The 24,225-nt window shown below is 38.4% G+C and overlaps 2 protein-coding genes across 7 annotated transcripts in view; one reads left to right on the forward strand and one right to left on the reverse strand.

The window, feature by feature from the left end:
- The first annotated feature begins 7,419 nt into the window (after positions 1 to 7,419).
- Positions 7,420 to 18,009, forward strand: LOC149818940 (sec-independent protein translocase protein TATB, chloroplastic-like). Of its 2 annotated transcripts, none has more exons than XM_089985957.1 (6): positions 7,420 to 7,773; positions 7,879 to 8,000; positions 9,053 to 9,112; positions 9,377 to 9,503; positions 17,244 to 17,363; positions 17,703 to 18,009. In XM_089985957.1, exons 1-6 carry the CDS (start codon positions 7,566 to 7,568, stop codon positions 17,756 to 17,758), a joined length of 693 nt encoding a protein of 230 aa, XP_089842083.1. In that variant the 5' UTR covers positions 7,420 to 7,565; the 3' UTR covers positions 17,759 to 18,009. The 2 variants fall into 2 exon arrangements, with proteins under 2 accessions (XP_089842083.1, XP_089842084.1); XM_089985958.1 differs by having other exon boundaries at positions 7,428 to 7,773; positions 7,879 to 7,949.
- Positions 18,010 to 19,744: 1,735 nt separating this feature from the next.
- Positions 19,745 to 24,225, reverse strand: part of LOC149818941 (ATG8-interacting protein 1-like) — a 42,190-nt gene continuing 37,709 nt past the window's right edge. The window contains exon 5 of one of the 5 annotated variants that reach the window (XM_089985953.1): positions 19,745 to 20,113. In XM_089985953.1, the coding sequence (XP_089842079.1) occupies positions 20,108 to 20,113 (6 nt within the window). In that variant the 3' untranslated portion in view covers positions 19,745 to 20,107. Of the gene's footprint in view, positions 20,146 to 20,441; positions 20,982 to 24,225 lie in introns of those variants that run through there. The other 4 variants (XM_089985949.1, XM_089985948.1, XM_089985954.1 and 1 more) reach the window with 4 other exon arrangements.

Genomic DNA, 24,225 nt, shown 5'->3' on the forward strand with positions numbered 1-24,225 from the left:
TATGTTCAGCATGCTTGGCTAAAAAAGAAACCGACAATATATATCTATGCATATTAAAATCAACAACGGTTAACACTTGCTTAAACAGGAAAAAATCAATAACCAGCTCATATTAAATCAATAAATATGACATATAAACATAGGTATTTCAGAATTTAATACACTAGAAAAATCAAAATCTCATGAAATGCATGAAATTGTCACTTAATACTTGTACACATACTTATTTTGAATCAAATTTTCCTTTTCCATCTAAACTTACACATTAAATTAATTTTTACGCATTTCTTTCCATACGAACTTAGAGAAGAACCCTTACCTTAATTGAAGCATAGAAAAAGATCGGAAATCGACAGATGAATGGTGAGAAAACATATTTTTCTTCTTCTCCTTCCTCTTTTTCTTCTTCTTTTTTTCTCTTTCTCTTTTTTTTTCTTTTCCCATTTTCCTCTCTCTCTCTGTAACGCCCCAGATTTTCAAAACAAAACTTGGTAAAAAAATTATGAATTTTTTTTTATAGTCAAATTTAGAAAATGTTTTTAGTAGCAGAAATAGATGATAATGAGTCATCGGTTTTAGAAGATGACAGGTAAGTTACATGTAAAACCCATGAATTTTAAGGAATTCTCAATGAAATAAAAATGTGTATTTATGTGAAATAATATGATTTTGTCAAATTCAACACGATTCCAATGCACACGGGTTAGTTAGTGTGAATCTGATAAAGAATACTCAAATTTGGACTCGGATTCGGACTTCAGTGAGATCCGAAGATCCGACCCGGTTCGCGGGGTTATTTCAAAGAATTTGAACACTCCAGGAATATAGCGTAAGATCTGAAGCATATTACATGTAAGTTAGTGCGGGGACAAGAAGAATCGAGAAAGCTCGCATGGAAACGCGAAAATCTGTCGAATTAGGGAAACGTTCAGAGTAAGCATATAAGAATTAATTATGCAAAATCAAACAACAAGTGGTGAAGGGGTGTTGTGGTAGGATGCACTGTTGTGTGGAGCCGCAACTCAGTTCAAAACCCATTATACGCACGTGCGTGGGAGAAAGGAAAAAAAAGAAAAATGTTTTCCCTTTTTACATGGAAACCAGAATTAAACCAAAAAGGATAAATACAATAAATTCCACACTCTTTGCAACGAAATTGAAAATAGTGCAAGTGGTGGGGTTTATTGTCCCTCTGGTGGATGACCACAGTTTGAAACCCCTTGTGCGTGGAGTCCTTTTTGCACAAACTACCTACAATTTTTACCTTGTTGAAAAAGGTAAAACGTGGGCTCAAGGTAAACCCTACATTTTAGCCTCTTTCCACAAAAAACGTGAGAGGAGTTTCTACTCCTCTCACTTTACCAAAAAAGGAGGAGAATCCCATGCATCATGGGATGAGGGGTACCACAGTAGAACATTTTTTTTGTGGAAGTTAGAAAAGAATAATAAAAGGGAGTGAGTGGCATTATCGGAAGTGGAGAGTGTTCCACCAAAAATCATGGGATTGGGGGAGATTCATTTGGTTTGAAGTTTGAAAACCCACCTAAGTTGGTGGAGATAAAATAGGGGAAGGCCTAGAGAAAATTGTGAATTCACATTTTGGATTTTTATTCTCTCTCTCTCTCATCGTGCTCGACCCCCATTGTTGGACAGTGAAAGTATTGCTCCTCGTGACGACATGCTGCTCCTTCTCAAAGAAGAAGAGTCGTCCTCGTTGGCTTGAAGCTCCAAAAAAGTAAGGGGTGTTATCTTTTATGTGTGGGTGTTCAATGCCCTATTGTATGAATTTGTTGCTTTTCCCGTCCGAACTCATGCAGAAGGAGGCGTGCCTACTATGGTAGTCACGAGCCGTGATCATGGCTATTGTTGGCATGGGGTCAAAGCCTGATTGTGAGGGTTATTTGGAAACCGCCATAATGGGTTTCTGACCGCCCAATCGTGTTGCACTCCTTCACATGTTGCAGTCCCAAAGGGGCTGAACACCTACAATGTCAACCCTATGGCAGTCAGGTCTGACGTTGAGGGTTGTTCAACCGGGTTGGGTTTTCACTGTGGCCACATAAGGGGTTGCAGGTTGCTGCGACCAATACGCACGCGATCAGGTGCGTCACTACAAGGGAAACATTATAGTAACCCACTATTAAATTGGGATACCGAGAAAATAGAAGTTATATTTTGATTGATGCCTTGAAATACAAACGTATCGGGGTAGGTATGATTGAGTATTTCTCTTAAGTGGGTTCAGTCATTTCATGGGATGCAATATCATCTTTGCATTCATTTTTAGATACAGACTAAATCTAATGTGTAGATGAAAAAAAAATCTATCAGATCTAGTTATACATGATGACTGTTTCATTTTAGGAGCACGACCAAGGGTTGCATTCACAACCCCATGGTCTTTATTTGATCAAGCTAGTTTCTGACTCAAACAGTATTCACAATAGTGATTACACTGGTTCATCAATAGCCACTGATCAGACTTCACGAATTCACTGTGAGCCTTATATGTTACATTATTATTGTGGAAGATTGCAGTTTTGATTTATTTTTCTTATGGATTCAACATCAGCCAATACCCCTTAGATGTCTTTCAAGTAACATAGTTATACATTAATCTACCTTGCTGGGTTTTTGTTTTCGAAGTTGTAGTTCTTAGTTTCATTTCACAATTCATGAAATAAAAAAAAATCCCAAAATTTTTTGTCCAAATTGTTGGGGTGTTACATTACAAGTATGTTGTCAAGCACTCATTGACCACCAAAGTATTCCATTTATCAAAATGAGTTATTTATTACAAACATCACTGCTTGGAAAAGCAGTATTCTATAAAACTGGTTTTATAAATGAAATGTTCAACACAGTCTAGAGAAACCTTGAAACTTGATGCCGCCCTACTCCGCATATCACATCGCAACTTCAATACTTATATCCCCCATAAAATGGGGTCAGAACCATCGCTGGTCTTGTAGGAAAGTATATAAAGCTTGAAAATATAAGAAGTCTCTTTATGTCGTAGTTGGAAGCAACGTAGCTCAAGTCTTCATGACTTAGCGTATAACATGAACAACCGCTTGAGAGCCGCAGTTGGAATATCATATAGCTCAAGTCTCTACGACTTAGCATATCAGTATCCCACGAATCAAAGCAAGAGCTCCTCAAGTTTAGCTTAGTCGTGCGGATACAACTTGGGTCTTTTGCCGGATCGGTCCAGCAGTGTACCAATATCAATACCTCTCACAATGTTATGTATGAATAATAATAACACACATTCATTTATTCATGCATTGTTGAACCTATAATTAATGCATTGTTTTGATATTTACTCGTTCACCCCCTGATACGTGAGAGAACTTAGTTTTGACGTCAAACGAAGCCATCTGAGGATTTATTATGCTATGTATTTTGTATATCTCAAAAACCTGAGTGACCCTAATCTATGGCAGAGTGACAATCAAAGCTCATGTCGGGAGATCCCCACCAGGCCGGTTTGGATGCATCATTCTACTGCAGTAGTGGAGTTCAATTCCTAGATCTTAAGGATAACTTGACCTTCTATCCTCCGAATGACGGGATGTCCCTTGAACTCTTTGGTTCATAACATAATACAGGTCACTCGAGGTCGTACCATCACTGTCATGCCATGATGATCACAAATTCTGAAGGGGTTTGATGACATAACTTTTCTTATTAGGACGTCGAGTGCCATATAGACAATTTAGTGCATTTTGCACCAAGGGAATACGTACCTCAAACCCCACTAAGTATTTCGAAGCACGAGCCACTTGTGTAGTCTAAGGACTACCATTATGTTTTATTCATATGCATGCAGGACCTCGCTCTGGGCATCTATGACCTTCACAAGCGCTTCACCTCTTTCGGGTGGACAGCCAACTCTGGCACAACGACCCTTACGAGTCTTGTTATATAACAATGTTTCACATAGGCATACATATACAATGACCGCTTTGGATCGACTGCTCAGTGTATGTAACTGTAATAAGCATTGACTTAGTCAAGGCACAACGACTACTCTGACACATCACCCTTTACGAGTATGATGCCCTTGAAGGCGTAAGTGAAATGAGTTATCCAGGTAGGGCTCCGACAATGGGGGCATCATCGTGTTATTTATACTAGCTCAGACAAGTATTTTGCTAATTTTTTTTGCAGCACTTTATCTGTTTGACAGAGAAAGCATGATGTTCTTTTTTACTATGAAAAGTAACTTGTCAAAATTTTGGCAGCACCTCCTCTGTTTGACAGAGAAAGCACTATGCTCTTTTAAGCTTGGTGAGCAACTTTTCAGAAAATTTATCAACACCTCTTCTCTTTGACAGAGAAAGCATTACACTCTTTTAAGCTCGGTGAACATCTTTCCAAAAAATTTTGGCAGCACCTCCTCTCTTTAACGGAGAAAGCCCTACGCTTATCCGAGGATAGATGTGCACTGTTGTGCATACTTTGCATCTACCATGATTTATTGAAAACCCCAGCCTTAGTTAGGCCATATGCAAGTGACTTAGATATTTACGTAAAAGCGATTTTGCGCAAACTGCAAAACCTTTTTAATAGGGGTTTATTCGCCAAACAATGACTTGAATGAGAATAGGTATTTGGAATCGCTTTGGCAATAGAGAGCAAATCTCCATTTGTACGCTTACTTATGTGCAAATATATATAGTAAAAGCGGGAGCATGTGCATAATATAGCACATCGGTAATATAAATAACATATGTAAGGTCCAGCAGGTGAAACCATACTAAATAACTTGCAGAAAGTAGGAGCCTTGACACTGTTTGGCATGATGATAATCTTAAATGCATAAGCAAATATATATATATATATATATATATATATATATATATATATATATATATATATATATATATATATATATATTACGGAAAGCAAGAGCCTTGGCACCATTCAGCGTGATGACAATCTCAAATGCATACGCAAATATGTATATATTATGGAAAGTAGGAGCCTTGGCACCGTTCGGCGCAACGAGAATCTCAAATGCATAAGCAAATATATATATATATATATATATATATATATATATATATATATTGAAAAGTAAGAGCCTTGGCACAGTTTGATGCGACAATAATCTCAAATGCATAAGCAAATACATATATATTGCGGAAGGCAAAGTTTTGGCACTGTTTGATACACAAACCTACCAAGGATCGACGACAGTGGCTCAACAAGGAGTTGTGGTACTCCTAGGTCATGGCCGACACGTTCTTTACGTCTGGTACGATCATAACCAAGAATGTCTCTTGCAGAACTCAATGGTGTGGCAAAACAACGAGGTTTAGGCCAAAACTGTATTGGACCTAGTTTAGGTCCAACTGGGTTTAAACCTACCTCGAGTGGGATATGCTAGGTCAGATGGGTTGAACCTAGTCAAGAAAATGGTAGAGGAAGTCAAGCAATCAGGGCTAACGGGTTTTGTCCCAACTAGGTTCAGTCTAGGTCAGGTGGGTCCAAGCTCACCTTAAGCAGACTCAGTTTAGGTCAAGTGGCTTTGACCTAGGCTAAGACTAAGACAAGGGAAGTGAGAGAAAAGCTAGCCTAGTAGGTCAAGTTGACTTAAACCAACTGAGCTCAGCTTAGGCTAGGTAGGTCCAAACTCACTGCAAGTGGGCTTGGTTTAAGTGAACTAGGCTTAACCTAAGTTAGAACCAAGAGAGAGAAGAGAGAAAGAGGAGCGAGTGAGAGGGCTGATTTTTTTTTTAAAAGGAGGGGGTCTCCTCTTATTTAAGATCCATATGGGGTCTGAGACTGATCCAAATGGCCCACCTGATCTAAGATCCAAACTTAGTGAGAAAGTAACTAAATGACATCTATGTCCTTGTGGAGCCCACTTAATAATTTCATGAGATATTTATGTGGGGTCTACAAGATATTTTTGGTGAGATATTTTCATGGAGCCCGCCAAATATTTTTTAAGGGCCGACGTATTTTTGGGGGTTTACCGATATTTTTTGTAAAAAAAAGTGAGGACACCATTTTTTTCGTATCGACGAGACAAAGTAGATTGGCTCATTGAAATCTCTTAATTTTGTCCAGAAAGAGAGTTATGGCTTCCTGACTGTTTGAGCATATATCTTCGAGGATATATACGTCCTAAGTATAATTGGCTCATTGAATTTGACTTGTTTCACATTTTGGGTTCATATGATAGTTTTATATAAAAGACCTTTTAGTTTTATTCAGAATTTTCACTGAAAAATTACGGGCCTTACACTCTCCCCAACGAGTTTGGGGTTTTCTCTTCCTCTCACTCTAGAATACGTTTTCTAGAAAGAGAGGAGACCAACTCCTCTTTATATGCTTTCTAATTTTTTTTATCTTTTTAATATATATATATATATATATATATATTAAACTTAAGATATATTTAGAGGGGTGACGTTCCCTCTAGAGAACTCTATTAGAGAGTAGAATTCTACCAAACCTCTTCTAGATAATCTTTTTTTTTAATTAATTATTTATTATATTATTAAATATAATATTTTATAAAATATTTCAGAGGGTGTCGCCCCCCCCCTCTGGAAGCCTCTCTGTAATAGAGTTCTACTCCAAGTAGAACTCTACCTACCAAATTTAAATTTTAAATTAATTTTAAAGTTTTAAATGGTTCATAAATAAAGTTTAGATCTAGATCTAGATTTAAGATCCAAATTCATATCTAAAATCTATATGGATCCTACCTGGACCAGATCCCGGGTCCTGAACTAGGTCCAAATCTATAATAATTTGGATAAAACAAAGCTGATACAGTCTGATATGATTAAAATAAAAATAGAGGCAGGTTATTTTTGAAAAACACGATTTTCGGGCCAACCATAACTCGATTTAAGAAAAACAGGGCACCAATGTGCTTAGAATTACGAGACGCATCTAACGGTATACATTCTTTTCTTCGAATTTTGTCTGAATTTAACTTAAATTTTGCTCGAATTTAAAAGTTAAAAACGAAAATTCTATCAAATAATAATTGGCTCATCTAGGTCTTGTCAGTGGGCTCTGGGTCATGCCGAAACCCAACTGACCTCACTTACATTTAAAGATATTTTCTCACGATTTTATCATTTTCATTAAATACTTAGCTAAAAAATCAGAATTTTTGAATTTAAAAATCATAAAAAAAATACATGATATTCCGAAACACTGAAAATACACCATCCCTCAAAATCTAAAAGCATGACCTGGCTCCTATCTGCCGTTGATGCTGTCTCCGGTGTCCCTGTTCCCCTCAACAGTTTTTCTATTCTGTCTGCCTATCTGGTTTCATGCAAGTTTATGAGACCCAATGTTTGGTCTGGATCAGGAGTGGGGCTAGTATCCGATCCATTGTCAAGCAGCTATCTGTCTATCTCCACGAAGGGATTATCACCCATTTTTGCCGAATTCCTGTTGATATACTTCAGAGAGAGAGAGCGAGAGAGAGAGATGGATGAAGTTAGATTAGAGACGTGTGGGATGAGCTGTAAGTCTTGACTACAAATTGGAGGAGGGAAGAGTAGAGTTGAGTGTGTATCTGAGCCTTCATGGCCTTAGCTGTAGCCTCTGCAGCAGCCTCATTTCCCCAACTCCTTTCCGTCCCAACATCACATCCAAAATCTGCCTTTATCTCCTTTCATGCCCATTTTTCCCTCTTCCAGTACTCCAATCTTCCTCCCTTCAAACCATTGGCACCCTGTGATGGCCCCATTCATTTGGGTTTCTCTCTAAGGCAAAGAAGACCAAGGAGGACAGGTGCCCATTTTGCCTTGTTGGTTGCAAAGTGTTGTTTTATTGGTTTTGGTTTCTTAGGGTTTTTTCTTTGTGAAATTAATGTTTGTACTTGATGGTGGATTGCAGCAAGGAGAAGGAAATTCACATATGGGGTGGCTTATGCTTCTCTGTTTGGGGTTGGAGCTCCGGAAGCACTGGTAATTGGGGTGGTGGCTTTGTTGGTCTTTGGTCCTAAAGGTCTTGCTGAGGTACCAAACTGATATATGCGTGTTTGATTACTTAAACTGCTCATTCGTTGATACCACCACCACCAATGGAAGGAGGACGAGTCTTTTGTTTTAGGAAACGATGCTTGTTTGTGTTTCTGATAATGTGATTGGAGTGGCATTAGTCTTTCTTATGTAAAAGCTTTTTCTCTAACAGGCTTGCATAAGTATGAATGTTTACCAGCTTTTGGTTGCTTCCCAGTTTTATTTCAATAGTGTCTTTGAAGTTTGTCGGCAGCCCTGTTCATTTCCTTCTCTTCCACTCTAGAGCCTTAGTTATTCCAAAGAAATCAATCATTAAATGCTCTGTGGAATTTCAGGACGTGTATGTATCATTTACTAGAAAGAGAACATAATTTCCTCTTTTTTCCCTTGAGATAGTAGGATTCGGAATTGAGTCCCCGATTATTAATAGCACTGCTGAAATTTTGTGACAAGAAATGATTTAATTGGTCTGCTTCTTGAGGTCCTATAAACTTTATCATTCTTTGAAAGGTGAATCCTCAGATATCATTGTTGTATATTATGGATACACTAATAGAGTAATTGTCCCTTTCATATAACTATGAAATTGGACAATGGCCCATTTGGAAAAGTAGTTTTCTCTGCTGTGGGTGAATAGTGACTGCAATAGGAAAGCATTTTCCTTTTGTTAAAAGGAAAGAGTTATATTTGGAAAATAGAAGCTAGAGAAAAATGGGATAGAGCCAGGAAAATATTCTTTGGAATAACTTGATTCAGATTGATTATTTTGGCATCGCAGAGATTCGTGGCCTGTAACTGACTGGTTTATGGTTCAATGTGTTCCTGTTGTACTTGGCTTTTATAACCTGTAGGAATAAGTAATTGACTATTTCAACCCCCCCCCCCCCCCCCCCCCCTTATCCATTAGGTAGGTCTTCCATTTGCTCCAGTATCAAGGCCACAGTTGCCCACCTGGGAGTTTGAACTCGGGATGTCTGGGCTATGTACACAAACCTGTTTCCTTTTTTTGTTATCAATGCTGTTTTTTGAACCTATTGATATAAATGCAGGTGGCCCGTAATCTGGGAAAGACTTTGCGTGCTTTTCGACCGACAATTCAGGAACTTCAGGTCCGTATTTTAAATATGATATTTCTTGTTCCTTATCTTTAATAATATAAATCATCTATTACATTTACAATTTTGTAAATGCTGAGATTTTCAACACCCACCCACTTGCACACGTGTGGGTATGTATATATGCATGTAACATCCATGACTTTCATGTGTGACAAGGCATAACGAGTTTATCATAGTTGTCAAAGGGAACATTCCATTATTTATGAGTTACAAGTGGATATTGAGCTGGGACTTTTGATATTACTTTTGACACAGGAAGTGTCAAGAGACTTCAGGAGTACACTTGAACGGGAGATTGGACTTGATGATGTTCCACCTCAGCAGAATTATAGACCCACTTCGACATTCATAAATGAGACTCTGAAAGCTTCAATGGACAAAAGTGAGTGATTTCTTTCCTTCTTTGTCATTTCATTATTAGATTTAGTATTCTACTCCAGGGATAATCAATCTTATTAAAAATCTAAAGTCAAGCTTGAAAATAAATGAAATATCTGTGTTAAGAGGCTAAGAGCAAATGTACCTCTGCAAGCAGAACCTATGTAAATTTTCAAAGTCAATTAATCTATCCATAGAAGTGTTAAACCTCCATACAGTGGCATTTTATAGAAATCCTTCGGTCTTGCCTCAGTGTAGTTGAATAACAAAATGTAAGGTTAAATCTTGTTATGTTCTTTGATGATGAACAATAGTGCACCATTTCACTTTATCCACCATTCCTGATCCTTCAGTCTGTAAGAAGTTGAGCAAACTGACAAACTCTGTTTCTTTAAGACATATAGCAAACCCAGTAATCTTGTATGGACTGATCTGTTTTTTTGAAAAAAAAAATATTTTCTGAAGATGATGCAATGTCATCTATGGAAAAAGCAGTATAGTTAATGGTGGCAACTCTAGTAAGCATCGTAGTTGTTTTATTAGATTGGAAGAACCACTTAGATAAGGTTAGACAGTATTTAGGCCCCAAGCTTTACAAGGTTTTTGCTAATCTCATATCCCACACGCGAGAGCCAGTATTTGGGGGGTAAACACTTTATTTCTTACAAACATATTTTCTATTATTTAATTAATTTATTTTGCCAACACTTTGGTGATAAAAATGTAGAAATATGAAAAATTTCAATTTCTCATGAGAATGTGGTGGCTGTTATTTTGCTGTTTAAACATTTGTCACTATGGCTGGTTCATTCTGAACCTGTTCTTGCATATACATCTATATTTTTTTGCTGGATAAAATAGTCTCCTAGAAAGGAAAAGGTTCTGCAACTTAGACCGAGATGAGTAAAATGGAGAATTTCTATGCCATCTGCATCAGATGGATTGGGGATTAAGAGCATAAGTTTTCTTAAGATCACTTATTGCAAATAGTGATTGCGATGGTAGATCGCTGCTAAGGAGATTGTTGGTGGGTGGGAATTGTAATCATGCCTCTAGGTTTTGCCTTGACACTAGAAGGAATCATCTTCATGGGAAACCTTTTCTAGGTTGCACTCAAGTTGAATGACATCTTCATAGACAACAGCATATCAACCAGGGTATGTGACCACTTATTTATTCATTTTTTGCTAGATCCATGGTTGTATGAAGAGCCCTTTTCTCATGGCTTCTCGAGATTGCTTTATGTGGCACTAGATAAGGATATTTTTGCTTGTGTTGTTGGATAATGAATTCGTGGATATATTTTTCACAACTACTGTTAGGTTGTGATCTGAAACCCAGATATTCTGATGACATTGGGCTCCCCATGTGCTCTACCTACACTAGCATGTGTGATATGAAATTGGACCATGTGCAACCATTGCATGGACAAATAAGGGTGTTTCTTGGATAGATATGCACCATCTCAACCTCAACATGTGGATATGCAGCACTGATGGTTTATTCTTCCCTCTCAACTCTCAAGAAGGAAAAGGAAGAAAGAGAGAATTAGGCATGACTCATTGCAGGTAATGGTTCCAGTACATATATGACACTTTGTTTAAGATCTATAATCCAATTGTTTCCAGCAACTGTTGCTTCAAGATCTTATTCAATTTATTCTCCTGCAAACATAGAAGACAATGATCATGGATCGCCAATTTATGTCTCACTTAAATCTTATAATATTTCTTGTCCATAAAGCTACCATTCAACGGGCCGTTGAATTATTATCTCCACCTGCGTGGTATTTGGTTCAGCATCAAAGAAGTATATAAGAAGAGGGTTCTAACCCTAACCATGGTGAAACAAGTCTCATTGGAAATGAAGGTGAAACCAGAGGAGACAAAAAATGTGCATGGACCTTTATTCAATGCAAGCCTTTTTCCATCCAAACTTTAAACAAGATGAACCTTGTTCTAAGCAGTTTGGTAGAACTTCTGATCAGCAACCCTGCACATATACTAGCAAATGAAGAGATGAAAAGCTTGAAATCAGTGCAGCTAGGCTAAGATTGTCTTGCTATGGTTGATTCAAGTCTTGCCATTAGCATCATTCCGGATACTGTTTGGTTCTTTGTTACTATGACTGTTGCAAAAAATTGACCCTTGTTATCATGTTTACAATCTTTGTTGGCTTCACTTAGTGTCAAGATACCTCCTTAGTGAGCCACTGCTACTGGATCATTAGTTGAAAACGCAGGAATTGGAAGCAAGCCACTCTCATCTAAGGTGCCTTAGGAAGTCTGCTGAGACCCCTTTCAGTTTCCACTGTGATATTATCATAATTATTGTAACGCCTCAAAATCTCGAACTTGTAAATTTTAGAAAAAAATTGAAACTTTACAATCAATCATTTTTTAGAGTTAAAAATGATAGTTCAACGAAAATAATGTTTGAAAAGAACAAGTCGACGGACCTTGGGCGGATTACATGCAAATTTCTTTTATCTCCATGCATTCATTCAAAACCTTGAAGATAAAAACAAAGTTTTATGTATAAAGAGTTATTACAAAAGAACCTTTATACAAAATTACAAAAATGTGCTCAGAAGCGAGTAACAGAAAAAGTGGATTTTTGATATCATCACGTCATCGCACCATCACCTACAACATCGGTCTAGTCGTCACCTATATCTCATAAAACGGGTTAGACTCATGAAAGCCTGGTAGGTGCATCAATATCAAACAAGACCAACATATGCATTATCATATTTCATATATTCAGTTTCAAGAGAAGCAAAGTGAACATGATAATCTTGTTTCGATAATTAATGACCTGTGGGTACTTATAGGACAATACGTAGAAACAACTGAAATCATTTGAGGGTTTATTATTTTATGTAAATTATAACCCGAACGACTATCTGAGTCCGTTCTAATGGGAACAGTTTCAGAGACCGACAGAGAATTCTTCAGAGGCGTGAACAACCGGGAGATGCATTCGAACTTCTGCAGAAGTCAATGAGATCTACCACTTAGGATAATATTTGGTAGCCCAGTCTCTTAACTTCGACCGGGGACGTTAAACCATTGTCACTTGAGGAGCATAATTGTTAACAACTTGTTCATCGGAGTTTGTATCTCATATCCTCTCTCTTGACAGAACCAAATGATGAATGGATACGTCAGGTCTTATTTTATCTGACAACCCATTCAATATGCTCTGGTCTTTTAAACCAAATTGAGCATCTTGCCTGTGAAGGCGATCATATTCATTTACGTGATTTTTCTCATAGAGAGGTGTATTGTTGCACACGAGGTTTGTCATAAACCTCTAATTCATTCATTGTCATACTAGCATGTCGTGCATGTCTAATAGTACTACCATGACGAGGAAGATATTAGTTTCTCAGAGAGAACCCTAAATCACAACATTGAAAATCACAATTTTTCGATAAGGACAAACACAACAACCTTGATGTATAAGAGCATATGAGCCTTAATCTGTTCGTGGGATAAGCAACACATGTATATGCTGAATATCATGAACATGCGAACGTAAAACACTTTTTTTTTTTTGAGACATCGAAGCATATGAGCTTGAAATATCGCATGAAGATTCATTTGAAATTGAGTTACAGCAAAGATGCACAAATATGCATCTTTAAATACATACTGGCTTAATTTAAAGTAAGCAGGAGTATGCAAAACTGCGTACTCAAATATAAATGTACGCATAATTTGAAAATAGAGCAAGAGTACGCAAAATTGCATACCTTATATAATTATATATGTATATAGGATACATATATATTAAAGCAGAAGCTTGTGCACATTAGAGCACGACGGTAAAGTAAATAGCGTAAAACATGGCTCGATACGTAAAACCATGCATCGGGCTAATAAATTGCATAAGCAAGGCCTGGTGTACGAAATCGTACATCGGAATAAGTAAATTGCGTAAGCAAGGCCTAGTATACGAAACCATACATCGGGCTAAGTAAATTGCATAAAGCAGGAGCTTGTGCACATTACAACGCGGCGGCAATGTAAATAACATAATTTAAATGAGACAAGAATATGCAAAACTGTCCTTGAGTTAAAAACGTACATATATATATTTGACATAAATATAATACATATATATCAGAAGTGTTCTGATGTCGTTATTGCATGCAACTTTTTCCTACCTCGGAGATGGTTCGAATCTTTGACGATTCTGAGTATAGGCTATCAATTTGTTCGTGCCTCGATAAGCATGTTAAAAATATAGTCTCATCCATTGTGTTGATGTGGTGCACTTCAAAAGGTTTTTATCGCACTGCGTAAGGAACGAGATTAAGTTCTTAAATTTAGCGAAAGTGGCGACGATTGCATCACAGTGGTTGAACTTGAACCCAGTTTGAGTTGATCGGACTGAGACGGGTTCGGTACAAGAAGTCGAGCTGATTTCGGTGACTAGCCGGGCCAGGCCAAGGAGAACCGAGGAAGGGCTGGTAGGGTCTGATCGAGCTGGCTTGGTGGAATCGAGTCAAACTCGGTGCAATCGAGCCTGCTCGGGGGTGCTGGACCGAATCAGGCTGAGATTGATTCGGTCCGACTTGAGACAACAACAACAGTAGTTGTTGCTGCTCAAACACAGCAAGGGGATGGGGGGTGAGGGCTTGACAGTCAGGCTGAGCCACACCTGGTCTAGAACTGGGACATGACTGAGCCTGGCTCGGTCCTCCAACAGGGGAAAAAAGGGAGAGACGACCAGGCCACTGTTGAATGCACCGAAGAAAGGAAAGGAGCATGGGAAGAGGTTGGTGTAAGTGGCGCCTGCCCTCCGGCCAGTCAGAGGAGGAGGAGAGAAAGGGAGAGAGTTGAGGGAGCGGGACAGGAGGGTGACACCCTCCTGTCATTCAGAGAGAGAGAGAGAGACCACTTACAGAAAAGGGGGGTTTCCAACGAGGGGGATGAGGCTTCCGACGAGGGGGGGTGGGGTGGGGGTAAGGGTGCAACGAGAAGGGGAAGGGAAACCAGGGAGAGGGAGAGAGTAAAAGGAAAGAGGGATGGTGGTGCCTTTTTTTTAAAGACCCCCCCCCCCCCCCCCCGGGGGGGGGTTAAATAGAGAGCTAACATGGGTAGGGGATGTTGACATCCCAACCCAGATCCGGGTTGGATCCGTCCCAACATTTGGGTTGGGAACCCAAATCGGACTGGGTTGGGTCCAGTAGGACCCAATTCAATCCTCCACTATATATATATATATATATATATATATATATATATATATATATATATATATATATATATATCCAAAAAGCCAAAGCAAAGGTGTTTTGGATTTGGATCTTTTGAAGATCCAAACCAAAAACAACCTAAAAAGAAATGAAGGTTTGTAATTGGATCAGGTCCATTAAATGGATCCAAGTTCTCGTTATATTCTTTATAAGCTCGGATTCGATCTGAACATTGCAAACCTAGAGATTTAGGAAATCTATAGAATGTCAAAAGTACCCTAAAAAAATTGAGTTTCATGGCTGTCGATTTGTGTGGATCTTCTACTGAGATCCAGATTCATAATGCGTTTGATTAAGCTTCAACCCTTTCTAACTTCCAAGAGTTCATCGATTTATCCACGGTCGATGAATTTCATAAAAATACTGGAATTGAGTTTAGAAAATTTGCAGACCTTATAATTATAGTTACCTAACTTAAAAAGAAATGAAAGTAAAGAAAGGAAAAAAGGAAGAGAAGTGATATAAGAGCGCAGTTTTTACTGTGAAACAGATGAAAAGTGTGAAATTAAAAAAGGAGTCAAAAGTGTAAAGAGATCATATATATATATATATATATATATATATATATATATATATATATATATATATATATATATATATATATATATATAGTAGGTGTAATGTTGAACTCACAATGAATTTGACATCGCGCACACATGCGTTATTCAGAAAAATGACCTTTAGCGGTGGTCTTGATCACCACTAAAGCTTTTTTTTTTCGCCAGACCCTTTAGCAGTAGTCAGAAACGCCGCTAAAGGGTCTTTTTTTACACTTATGTCCCTAGGACATCTTAAAATAGAGCTCTCTAAGGCCTGTAGGTTGTATTTACGAGGTTCTTTGTCGACTTCTGATGCATTTTACAATAGCCGACCAGCAAGGGGATGCAATCACCAAGATGAGGCCCAAATCGATATTCAACAGCTCGGTTCAGCGCATCCATCCTCTGAAGGTTTGTACAGATCATTCCAGGTTTTGATCCCTCATTTTGCAATAGATGAATAGCTTCCACCGTAACCTTTTGCTGAAAGATCATCCTACAAACTTGAACCAAGGGAGGCGAGGCAGAGACAGGTTTCTTTCTGACACTGGCTTGACTAGCACCCAGCATGAACCTGTACCAAGCTGAACTAAACGAGTATAGAGGGGACCTTCACAGCGGGATGAGATTAGTGGGTTGAACCCACAGGTCTGATAAGATGCTAGACTTGCACATCCATGGAAATGCAGTGAGCATAGGTTTTTAACAAGCCTAATTCACAGTCGACATATACATGAAAGGGGCAAGATATGGAGCAAATGTAGGAGATGAGTAAATATGAATAGTGCTAGTTGCAGGAAATGCAAATAGGGAAAGGCTAAGCGCAGGTGGCTGTGAGTGTTTGTGCAACCGTGGCAAGAGGTGATGTGTGGACGTGTAGTGGATTGGTAATACAGCGATATTATGCAATCTAAGTAGGCGAATGAAAGCATAGAGTTGATATATGAAAAGATGCAGATGTAGATTGAGATATAGCATAAAAAAAAAAAATCTTAGCCATGCGTTGGATCAGGAAGGGACATCCACACGTCCCAGCAGCTCCCATCTTCCCTCATAGAAGCCTCTAAACTCAGATCAATTGTGCTGGAATCACGTTTCAGTCTTATACTTGGGTAACCAACAACCAATTTCATAGTCTGCCCTTCTAAAGAAAAAGTTAATGCAAGTGAATACTGCACCTTGTAGTTCCATGACTCTTGATGATACTACTTTTAGAACAACAGAGATAGCGTGCAATTGTTGTAGACCCAGGCTCTCATATGCAAGTTTTTAAAACTTTAGATACAAAGTTCACTCGTGTGCATTTGCGTGTCCGACCCTTCGATTTTTGGGCATCCGACGATACTGCCGCCCTTATGTGTGTGTGTGTGTGTAGGTAAGAGCGGACCTTAACTAGGCCTAGTCTATCAAACTATCAAGCAAGCCTATAAAATAAAAAAATTTGTTTTTATTATATGGATATGGCTTCAGACCAGGTTTTGGTCTGATCGGTCCCAATTACCTTGCCTAGCGAGTCTAACAGGAGAGCCGTGGTCCTAACTGTGTGCTCCAATTCAATAAGACTGGACCTTAAACCCACGACAACCTGGCAATTATTGTGCAGGGCCTTGTTGGATTTGAGTCACCCAAACCCCAATAGACTAGTCCTTATTGGTTCACACCTGGCTGTCTGGCCTGACACCACGGTAAATCAATTGACTCTTCATGGTTTATTCAGTTCAATCATCTGTTTGGTGATTGCAGTTCCAGAGGGGTACCTTTTCAGACTCCTGGATATCCAGTTTCAGGTTCCCTTTGATCATCAGGTTTTTATGATTGAGACTGTGAATGAAGATACAGAGTTTGAAAGTGTCATAGCCATTGCTGTCTCTGTTTCAATTAATTTTTTTTCTTGAGGATTTTCTGTGGATCGCTTAAAGAATCTTGGCATAAATTGTCAGATGGCCCTCCAGCTGCTGCAGAACCTTATTCCAGTGAAGATTATCTGAAAGTAACTGAAGAACAACTGAAGGCTACTGCTGCTGCAAAACAGCAACCAGAGCCATCTGCTAGTGATGAAGGTCTCGTTCTCTCTTCCATACTTGCTACTTTATTTTCCTTAGTTGAAATCAGAAAAGGTACAAACAAGTCACAAAGTAATAGGGAAACTACCACTAAGCAAGTTTATTTTCTGGAAAAGACTCCCTCCAAGTTGTTTGACAAATTAATTGGCAGAAAACATGTATTTTTTTTTACTAAAGTGCTTTCTCAGTCAGCTATTTTTTCTGGATAAAGTACTTCCTCAGTCTTCATGGTTTGCCAATAATCTTATCCCACATCTCATGGTGTACCCATTTGTCAGTTGCTAATTACACTTCATTAAGAATTACTGTTCTAACTCCTATTATGTAATTCACCAGTTCAATCTGAAACAACTAGTCAGCCCAAGAACCCTGAAGATGAGAAGATTGTGTAGCAAAGACTCCTAGTGACTAGCAGCAATTGGGAATATGATGGGTAGCTTGGCACTTTTGGACTAAGCTGTTTGTTTTTTTCATAAACTGTGTGGTCTCTGGAAGTAGAAAATTTTAGCCTGCATCACTTGGAATTTTTTTACGAAGCCCATAAGTTTATTGTTTGTCAGTTAAAAAATGTAAGAGCATGTAAGGTTGTAGCTCTACTAACTTTACACAATGTACCTCGATTTGTAATTGTTGTCCTTCCTGGTCATGTATTATCATGTTTTGTATACCTAAAACCCTGAAAAGTTGGAAAGCTCTTGCAGATTCTTGGCTTAGCGATCACGTTTTGGAAGTGAGAAAATAATAGGAAAAGTGAAAATAGTAAAGAAAAAAGTATGCCTTTTCCAACCATTTCAAACGAGAGAATTTTTTTTCTAAAAAGTATGATTTTTTATAGGAAAAATTCCTCACTAAGGGAGAGGAATTTTTCCTATTGAAGGTTCTCTCTCTCTCTCTCTCTCTCTCTCTCTCTCTCCACCACCATCCTTGGCAATGCGTATCCACCACCACCACCTCATTCTCAACACGGCCACTGCCCTCCTGCATTTTGCATTGGCCCAGCAGGCAACACCAGAGAAGTAGAATCAGCAGCAACAGCAGCAGTGGCCATTGCCGGCCTTCCATGAGGCCCCCGAGTTCCGGAACAGCGCCGGCTGTGATCCCAATGACACCATCCATGTTGCAATGAGCCTCGACACCGCCTACCTTCGCGGCTCTGTCGTCAGGATCCTCTTGTCCTTTGGCATGCCTCCTGCCCTGAGAACATGGCCTTCCACCTGCTGGCTGCCCCTCCACTACTGGGCGGAGCTCTACCACACTGCTTTCTACGTTCTCCTATGCAGAAGATGAGGAAAATGAGGTAGGAGATGATGGTGGGTACCATGAGAGGGGCACCCTGCCAGCCAAGGGGGGTGACCTTGCTTAGGCTGCGGAGGTGGCAAATTGGAAGCTTTGCACCAAGAGGAAGGTCACATCGTCCCTGATGCCCCCCAACAAGCCTGAGACCATGACCTCTCTCTCACACACATTTTTCTCATATTTTCATTGTTATTCTCATGCTACACAAACAAGGGAAAGTTTTTCATTTGGAAAAGTTGTCATATCAAAACTTCTCATAGGCAAACTTTTCTTGCTTTCAAACGTGCCCGGTGGAAAATATATGAGTGGTCGTTGCACACGCACACACTCACTCACTGGAAGAGCAGTATTTTAATCATTTTAAGGTCATCTGATGAGTCCTGAATTTTTTTGAAACCAAGCGTATCTTAGGATTTTAGGCTCTGTTTGGGAGCCAACTGTCATCGAACCGTAGAGCAGGAGGTGGAAAAAACCCAGCATCATTCATTGTTTGAGAGATAGGAAACAGGGTAATTGAGGGTATTGAGAGTGGATTTATGAATGTCATTTCCATAAACCGGCTGCCATTGCAGGGAGGTGGTAGTCTGCAACTTCCATGCCAACGCCCATCTTCAAAGGTCCTCCAGCGGTCTACGACAGTCCTCCAAGCCATCACATTAAATGCATAGGAAGACCATTTGCAGAGACTATTAATGTCACAAACAGCTTCCAATGGATTTGGTGGATAACTGGTCCAACTTTTTAAGGTGATCCCAAACAGCCCAGGTAGGAGATGGGGCTTCTCTATCCTTCATAGATTCTATAGTTGCCTCCCCAGCTACCTTTGAGTACTGGCTCCCAAACAAAGCCTTCCAAGAGTTGCCCAGAAAGAGGTAACTGTGGCCAAAAAATGACTGAGCATTTTTTAGTTTTTTTGACATTCCAACCATTTCCTGGCTGGGAAATGGCCAACCTTTTTTTTTCTAAAGGTTTTAATGACCAAAAACCTGAATTTCAGGTTTTTGGTCATCCAAACAGAATAAAAATCTAGTTTCTACCAAACCAGGATTTTAGGCAAAACTGGGATTCTCAAAACTAATTTCAGGTTGTTGGTTTGGTTGTGGAATATTTGTTTCAAGCTTGAGCTCACCTGATCACAAAGTGACTTTTCAACTTTTGAAGAGAAACACATAGGTTAAGAATTTACAATTCCATGAAAGAGAATATTTATATCAATCAGTATATTCCCACCATGTACTGCATAACTTGACACAGAATATGAAGTTTATACCGTGAAATTACCTAAATATGGCTATGTTCATAATAGATGCCCATGGCATTGATGCCTCTCTCTCTCTCATAATTTGTCGTCATCATCTCAATGTGTTTGATATAGGGCATTTCATTGCTCAACCGAGTTGGTGTAGTGCAGAACTGGAGCCCGGCATTGGCCAATAAGTGCATCTTTAAACCTTGACACAGGAGCCAACACACGGCTTAGTTTCTGCAATAGAAATTAAAAAAAATCGATGATAAGGACTGGAAGATAAACATATCCCAAAACAATGACAATGTACCAATAAAAAAATTTACCGTATAGCAGAATCAACATGCATAGAGAATATCACAAAAAAAAAAGAAAAGGGGCGGGCTGATGATCTATCACACATGAAAGGAAAGAACAATTAAGTCTTTCAGAATTTTGCAAAACCAACCAAGATAAAAATTCAAACATCCGTTCTTTCTTTTTGTTAGGCAAGCAAGGGGATACACCCCTGGGATTCAAAACCAACCCCTCAGTTATGACAGGCAACCTAACCATCCAGCCATCTTATTAGAACCCGAAATTCAAACGTCATACATTGTCCTAAACACTACATTATCAGAGCAAGGTGCAATAATGCCTGCGCTGGAAGAGTTTTGGGGGGTTGGCTTCAAAATACATGCTAGATAATAATTGAACTATTGCCAATGCAATTATGGTTTCTAAAACCTAGTTGCCCATAAAAAAACTGCAGTAACCTGTCCACAAGTAGTACAATCACCTGCTTAAGATGTCATAATATGTAGAAGAGAAAACGGCCAATAAATCAAAATCTGTCATCAAAGCTTAGATGTGCTGAATTTGACCACATGATGAGTAATTCTTTCTCAACCGAGCAAGATTGAATGCACATGGCTCAAATGCAAGCAGAAAAATCACAAAAGCAACACCAAAATCCTGCTTCAACAAAGATCTTGGCTCATGTTTTCCTTCCTTGAATCCAAAATCCAGAGCACAAATCAAAAGCTTGGCACAACCAAGCTGGCTCAGCTTTCATGCTGTGGCTAATGGCCCACCTGTATTACAAGTTGAACAGATCACCATTCAATTCTAAGTGCACATTTAAGTCATGCACTATAGAGCCCTGAACCAAATCAACAAAAAACTAAACTATATTTTCGAATAATGTGTTGAGTGAAGAGAATCTTCTTGGTCCAAATAAAAACTCATAAAAATAGATATCTTATTTGAGCTAAGAAACTTCATAGATTGCTCAAATTTTTATGAGTTGCCTAATTTGCTGTAAGCTTCTAATCAATGCGAAAGTACTATGTTGAGATTTGCAGTTTCTTTTTTAATCCTACCTTCTCCAACCAATTTTGTTGCACATTGTCATGAGACTACCATGAACAAATAGGCTGGCTCATGGTACCAAGACCCAGAGACTTGACACTCAACTCGTATAAGCTTGACTTGGGACTTGCGCAGGTCAACCCAGTAACTAACAGGGTCTGTTAACTTCTAATTTATATATAAAAGTAGTGAAATTATGACCATATTGGAAACATACCTGACATCGTGAAATAGCATTAAGGTAAGTAATCAAGAATATTTAATGTTAACTTGTATAGAACTTTGCAAAACTAAGAATTCGACAACTGAAAATACACTTGGATTTATGGCATAAAAGACCTGGCCATCCTAATGTATCCAAAATTCAAATATTTTTCAAGTTTGAAATTTTTTTGTATTTTTGAAAATTTTACTTGTAAAGATTGTATTCTTGAAAAAATGAAGAGATTACCATTTCAAGAAAGAATTTTTGTTACTTTTAACATTCGGATGTATGGGGCCCGACACCAGCTGTATCAAAGGGTAAATATGCTTATTATGTAATTTTTATTGATAATTTTTCTAGGCATACTTGGCTTTATTTCCTTAAACATAAATCTGAAGTTTTCTTATATTTTCAAATATTTCACAATTTAGTCATAAATAAATTTGAAAAATGATATTCTATCTTTCGAACCGATTAGGGGGAGAATTTTTATCAAAAGAATTCAAAGATTATTTAAATTTACATGGCATCACATACCAAGGAGAAAAATTTTTATTAAAAGAATTTAAAGGTTATCTAAATTTACATGGCATTATATACCAAAGATCTTTTCCATACATACCCTAGCAAAATGGTTTGTCAAAGACAGCATAGACACATTACAAAAATGCTTATAACAAACCAAGTACCAAAGGATTTTTGGGCTGAGGTTGCTTTAACTGTTGTTTTTCTCATCAACAACAGAATGCCATCCCCTTCTTTGCAAAATATGTCACCAGTTGAAAAACCTTTTAAAATAACTCATTATGCTAGATTAAGAGTCTTTGGATACAAATGTTTTGATTTTACTAACAAAAATGATAAATTGTCCTCTCGTGCTATACCTTGTATCTTTTTAGGTTAGGCATTAGGTATTTTGATTTCAAAAATAGAACTTTATGTTTCAAGAAATGTATAATTCTTAAAAAAAGAGTTTTTTTTATTTTGAAAATTCTAAGAAAATAATTATTCCTTTCTGTTGGATTTAATCCCAAAATTTGATGATGATTATGATTATGAATATGAATGTGATCTTAATGAACATCATAAGATTAGAGATGATTTGGTGAATGAGGAGCAATCCCACAAGGACAAAAACTGTATTCAATATTCTAGGCAAAAGGATCCTAAACGGTTATATATATATATATATATATATATATATATATATATATATATATATATATATATATGTAATGAAATATGCGGAAAAGAAATGTATGTCCTACAATGGACATTCACATAGAAATCAAAGAACAAGTCCAAAAGAGGACATACACAAAAGCCAATAATGGCTAGAAAGCATAAAATCTTATAAATGCACTAAAGGGCTTGAAGAAGCCACACATTACAAAGGGGGAGTGAAAAGAAGACATTATTATCTTCATTGTATGTCTTTGTATAATGGATCGGGTCCAGATCCAGTTCATGTATTGTAAATTATTATTTTGTAAAAGGGTATTTTCGTACCCTAATGTTTACACTTTATGTTAAATAGAATGAGAGGGCAGGATGGATTGAACCCTCCTTTCAACTGGAAATTTCTCTCTCCCTCTCTTCTCTTCTCTCACCGTAGATTAGGGTTTCATTCTTTCATGGTATCAGAGCAGGGCGTGGATCTGCGTGAAGAAAGCAAGGCATGGATCTGCGTGAAGAAAGCACAGCGTGTGCATCAACGTGGATCTGCATCAGCGTGGATCTGCATCAACGTGGATCTGCATCAGCTATCTGCGTGAATCTGGGTGTGAATACCCAGCGTAAATACCCAGTGAAGAATGTCTGGTCGTGAATCAGCGTGATTTCAGCGTGGATCTGCATCAGCGTGGATCTGCATCAGCGTGATTTCAGTGTGGATCTGCATCAGCGTGGATCTGCATAGCTATCTGCGTGAATCTGGGTGTGAATACCCAGCGTGAATACCAGCCTTTGTCACCAATCAGCGTGAATACCCAGCGTGATTCTGGAACCTTCATCTGTGTGTTTCTGTCAACAAAATCTGTGTCTAATAAAATCAGGTTCCCTCTTTCCTTTGTAAAAATTCGATCATCTCTCTATCCGTGGTTAATTTCTGTTGTTCTCTTGTTGTTTTTCCTACAGTTCTGTGATTTGTGTTTTGAAGAAATCACTACCCATCTACCCCTCTTGATCTGTGATTTCCTCCTGCTGTTTTCCTTACTGATTTTCCCTGCATTGAATATGTGTTTTCCTGCTACCTGCTAATCCCTGTCAATCTGTAATTTTCTTTCTTCTACTTTGCATCTTTTGTTGAATCTAAAGAGAACTGTCTGCTAGCAGCCATCTGTCTTTCCTTATCTGAAGAAGTTAGCCGAGTTCTTTGTTTTACCTAAGTGTCAGTTCAAATGGAATTCACTCACGGGCAATCATGCCTGTCCTCAAGTTTTCTTGGTCAACTAGTTTCTGAAAAATTGAATAACTGCAATTTCTTAACCTGGAAAAGACAGATTATTCCGTTTATAAAGAGTCAGGACCTCTCTGGTCACTTGGATGGATCAGTCCCATCGCCTCCAGAATTTCTTTCGCAAGAAAAGGCAGACGATAAAGGAGAACAATCTGTTGTTCTTCACAAGAATCCAGAATATGTTGCTTGGATGAAGAGAGATCAATCGCTAGTGGCATACATCACTTCAACTCTTTCACAGGAGGTCCTTATTGCTCTTCCTGATGATTGTTCGGCAAAGGAACTGTGGGATATGTTAGTTCAA

The sequence above is a fragment of the Nuphar pumila genome, chromosome 13 (assembly GCF_984573655.1).
Source record: "Nuphar pumila chromosome 13, dmNupPumi1.hap1.1, whole genome shotgun sequence".
NCBI classification, from domain to species: Eukaryota; Viridiplantae; Streptophyta; class Magnoliopsida; order Nymphaeales; family Nymphaeaceae; genus Nuphar; species Nuphar pumila.